We start from the raw sequence: 3230 nt of genomic DNA, 5'->3' as shown, positions 1-3230 counted from the left end.
ACTTTTTTGATCTCGGTGCTCCTAGTGTTAATAAACCACGGGAAGTTTATGTTTTGATTTGAGCGCTGCAATTCATCATCTCTTGGATGGCGCAAATAGGAACGCATGCGGCTGGCAATCGACGGGTCTCGAGTTCGAATCTGGATTTAGGTAAATTCATGTGTGGTTATTATTTCACAATATTTGTTCACAGCATAAAGTTCCAATCATAAACTCTCATGAAAATCGTAAAATTTTGCATTTTTTTCAAATTTTTAATCATTCTTGCTAAGGCTGAATAACAGCTTTACTATATAGTTGTAAAACAATTTAACAATCCAGCAAACATTGTTGTTGCACAAGAGTTGCACAAACCACTATTAAGCAAGCTTTGACTTAAGAAACTGTTGTTCAGCTAGTTCTGTTTCTTGGGAAAAAACAGTTCAGTTGGTACACAACACTATGCTTTATAGTTTCTCCAAATTTGTGTGAACAAAACCCGAACAAAGGTTGTGCCTGAAAATTATCCAAATGTTATTCAGCATCATGCTGAATCAATTCGTCGTAAAGGTGCTTGTAAAACGAGTGATTGTTAGTTGGGAAGAACCATGGAATTGGATAGTGTCATACAATCGGAAAAGGCTGTGTCAGGTTGTTATGAAAATGTGTTTTTATTTGTGTTTTTTGTTAACAAATCAACCATCTAACTCTATAATTTGTCCCATTTCCAAGCCGTCCTCCGCTACCTCAGCCATTTCGCCATTCTCCGGCAATTCATCCAGAGCTTCATACCTGGGCGCTTCCCCTTTGGCCACGTGCTTCTGCTTGATGTGAAACGAGCGCCAATATTTATTCTTAAACACAAATCCACAGTACTCGCAAGGAAATTTCGCAACCCCCGTATGAACCGTGGCATGGTGGTTGAGGTACGCCCTCCGCCAGAACCGTTTGCCGCAAATATCGCACCCATGTGGTTTTTCCGCCGTGTGCAACTTCTTGTGCCGATGGAGCGAGCTTTTGGTTTTGATCTTCTTGCCGCAGATATCGCAGTCGTAGACATTGTCCCGATCGGCATGCCGCGCCAGATGACCATGCAAGCCGGACTTGCTGGTGAACGCGTGGGTGCAGCCCTCAACCGTGCAAGCGTACGGTCGATGCCCGAGGTGTTCGTTTCGGTGCCTTTCCTGATTCTCCCGGCTGACCATCACTCCGCATATTTCGCAAATCTGGGTGAATATTAATAGAATATTAATATGAATATAAATGTATAGAAAATAGCGAGTTCACGGTAAAAAATCTTGAATTTAATACACTGCAGAAAAGTCTTGGACAAATTTCTCCAGAAATTCTCGGATAAATTACATTCAATCATATAAAGTGCAATCAATAGAAGGAATTTCATTTAGTTCGGTTGATTGTTTTATCTGTATTAACGAGATTTTTAACCCTAGGCTAGTTCATCTCGGAATTCGGTGGGTTGTATCATCTTAAAGAATAACACAATCTCATCTATGAATTTATACATTTTTTGTAGTGAGACAGATAAAACTCCACGTTTTCCCTGATTCACACTATTGAGTTAGGTGAAGTTCGAAAAAAATGACTCAGAGCAAATAATGAAAACTGATCAATTTTAACCAACATGGGCTAGACAAGACTTACCGACTGTGGAGGAAGCTTGAAGTGATTTTTCGGCCCAGGTCTTCTTCTGGGTTCTCCCGGCTGACGTCTGCGCCGTTTCAGCATTTCCTCTGGCAGAGATGGCCTTCCGCGACGTCTTCGGGGTGGAGCGTCAGGATCTAATGCTTGAATTTTTTCACACTGCTTTGTTTTGGAATCTTCGCCTTCATTTTGCTCCCCATTCTGCTCCTCAACGTAATCCGGGTCGTCCAGTTCCGAGCCATCAAAATCCTGCTCACTTCCACTTGGTTGTTCCAGGTGCTCTTCATCGAGGTACAGCGGCTCATCCGGTTCCTGCTTGACGATGTTTCCCTCCTCATCTATCTCGACGGGGTCCACTTGTATGACGACGCTTCTTTCAACCGTCTCGCTTTCCGGACTGGCAGATTCCTCGAGTTCTGTCTCAGGTTTAATATCGCAAATGATTTCTAGTTTTCTGGCGAGAAGATCTTCTACTTTGGCTTTGTATTTCTCCACCATCGTTCGGCACTTGTCGAACATTTGTTGGTCAGACTCATCTTGCCAGAAAGCATCCCCAGCGAATTCTACATTTTGAGTGAACAGCACCTCTGCCCGCTCGCAAGTACCTCGGAAATCGTTTACCACTTGAACCAATTCCAAACAGCAGTAACAAATTCGAACCGAACGGTCTTTTTTTGAGACCTATAAGGGTACAAAGTAAGTATAAGTATGCAAATCGAATAAACCCATCAAATCGTATAACTACCTCCGTTCCCACGGCCAATCGGATGGCTTTGGAAAGGTTAAAGGTGTAGGTGAAAATCTCTGGCAGTTGCTCCTTGGGTAGCACTCGCAGGCACAACCGGCACAGAAGTGATTTTCGAGTGTATGGCCGTTTGTTGCTCGCACGCTTGGGTTCATTTGTAGCCGGGGTTTCCACTTCACTAGCTGTGGCTGATCTTCTGCTCATTTTTGGGGAGCCTTTTAGCGGAAACTAATAAAAGCAAAGCGTAAAATTCTGTTATTGATTGAAAAATACTGGTTTTACGAATGAAACTGCTATGAAATTTGACTGGACTCTGTTTACAAACAATGCGCACCGAGGGGACACCGAACAGTAACAGTACAGTTCCAGAAATACAAAAAGGGCGAATTTTGCCGGACAAATCTACCTAGGGGTATGTATGCATATGAAAATGCGGTGTGTTTGAAAGCTCCGTTCATCGACATTTGCAGTGAGTTTCTTATTTATTGGAATTCAAGCATGCAGTGCGGATAAAGCATCGAAAAGCTAGACAGCTTTTTAAAGCTTTCGTCACTTTATCAATCGAAAGTTTGTATGAAAAGTTGAATGTTGCACTCTAACAAATGGTTGTTAACAAGTTGTTAAAATATAACTCAATTTCGTTAGTACTGAGGGTCTGTGTCAATTGGTGAATTAAAATTAATTTTCACTTAAACTTGACAGTTCGATAATTATTTCCTTAGGAAAACTGTCAAGTTTAAGTGTTGAACTGTCAAATTTAAGTAAAAATTAATTTTAATTCGTCACTTCGACACAGACCCTCGACCCAGCCAACACGGTATTATTTGTTTGTTTGTTTGTTTGT

The 3230-nt window shown here is 41.7% G+C and overlaps 1 protein-coding gene across 1 annotated transcript; it reads right to left on the bottom strand.

The window, feature by feature from the left end:
- Positions 1 to 626: 626 nt before the first annotated feature.
- Positions 627 to 2707, bottom strand: LOC109432380 (zinc finger and SCAN domain-containing protein 31). Its single transcript, XM_019708739.3, has 3 exons — positions 2387 to 2707; positions 1642 to 2322; positions 627 to 1205 (listed from the first exon to the last, which is right to left on the bottom strand). Exons 1-3 carry the CDS (start codon positions 2588 to 2590, stop codon positions 675 to 677), a joined length of 1416 nt encoding a protein of 471 aa, XP_019564284.2. The 5' UTR covers positions 2591 to 2707; the 3' UTR covers positions 627 to 674.
- Between the last annotated feature and the right edge of the window lie 523 nt (positions 2708 to 3230).

This window comes from Aedes albopictus, chromosome 1 (assembly GCF_035046485.1).
Source record: "Aedes albopictus strain Foshan chromosome 1, AalbF5, whole genome shotgun sequence".
NCBI lineage: Eukaryota > Metazoa > Arthropoda > Insecta > Diptera > Culicidae > Aedes > Aedes albopictus.
The sequence above is the reverse complement of the archived record's forward strand: the minus strand, read 5'-3'. Positions and strand labels throughout refer to the sequence as shown.

Bases quoted from the DNA above. Each gene is read 5' to 3' on its own strand.
- LOC109432380 (XM_019708739.3), bottom strand. From the start codon at position 2,590: ATGAGCAGAAGATCAGCCACAGCTAGTGAAGTGGAAACCCCGGCTACA. The intron at 2,323-2,386 runs GTAGTTATACGA...GTACCCTTATAG, and splicing joins GATTGGCCGTGGGAACGGAG to GTCTCAAAAAAAGACCGTTC. The intron at 1,206-1,641 runs GTAAGTCTTGTC...ATATTCACCCAG, and splicing joins TCAAGCTTCCTCCACAGTCG to ATTTGCGAAATATGCGGAGT.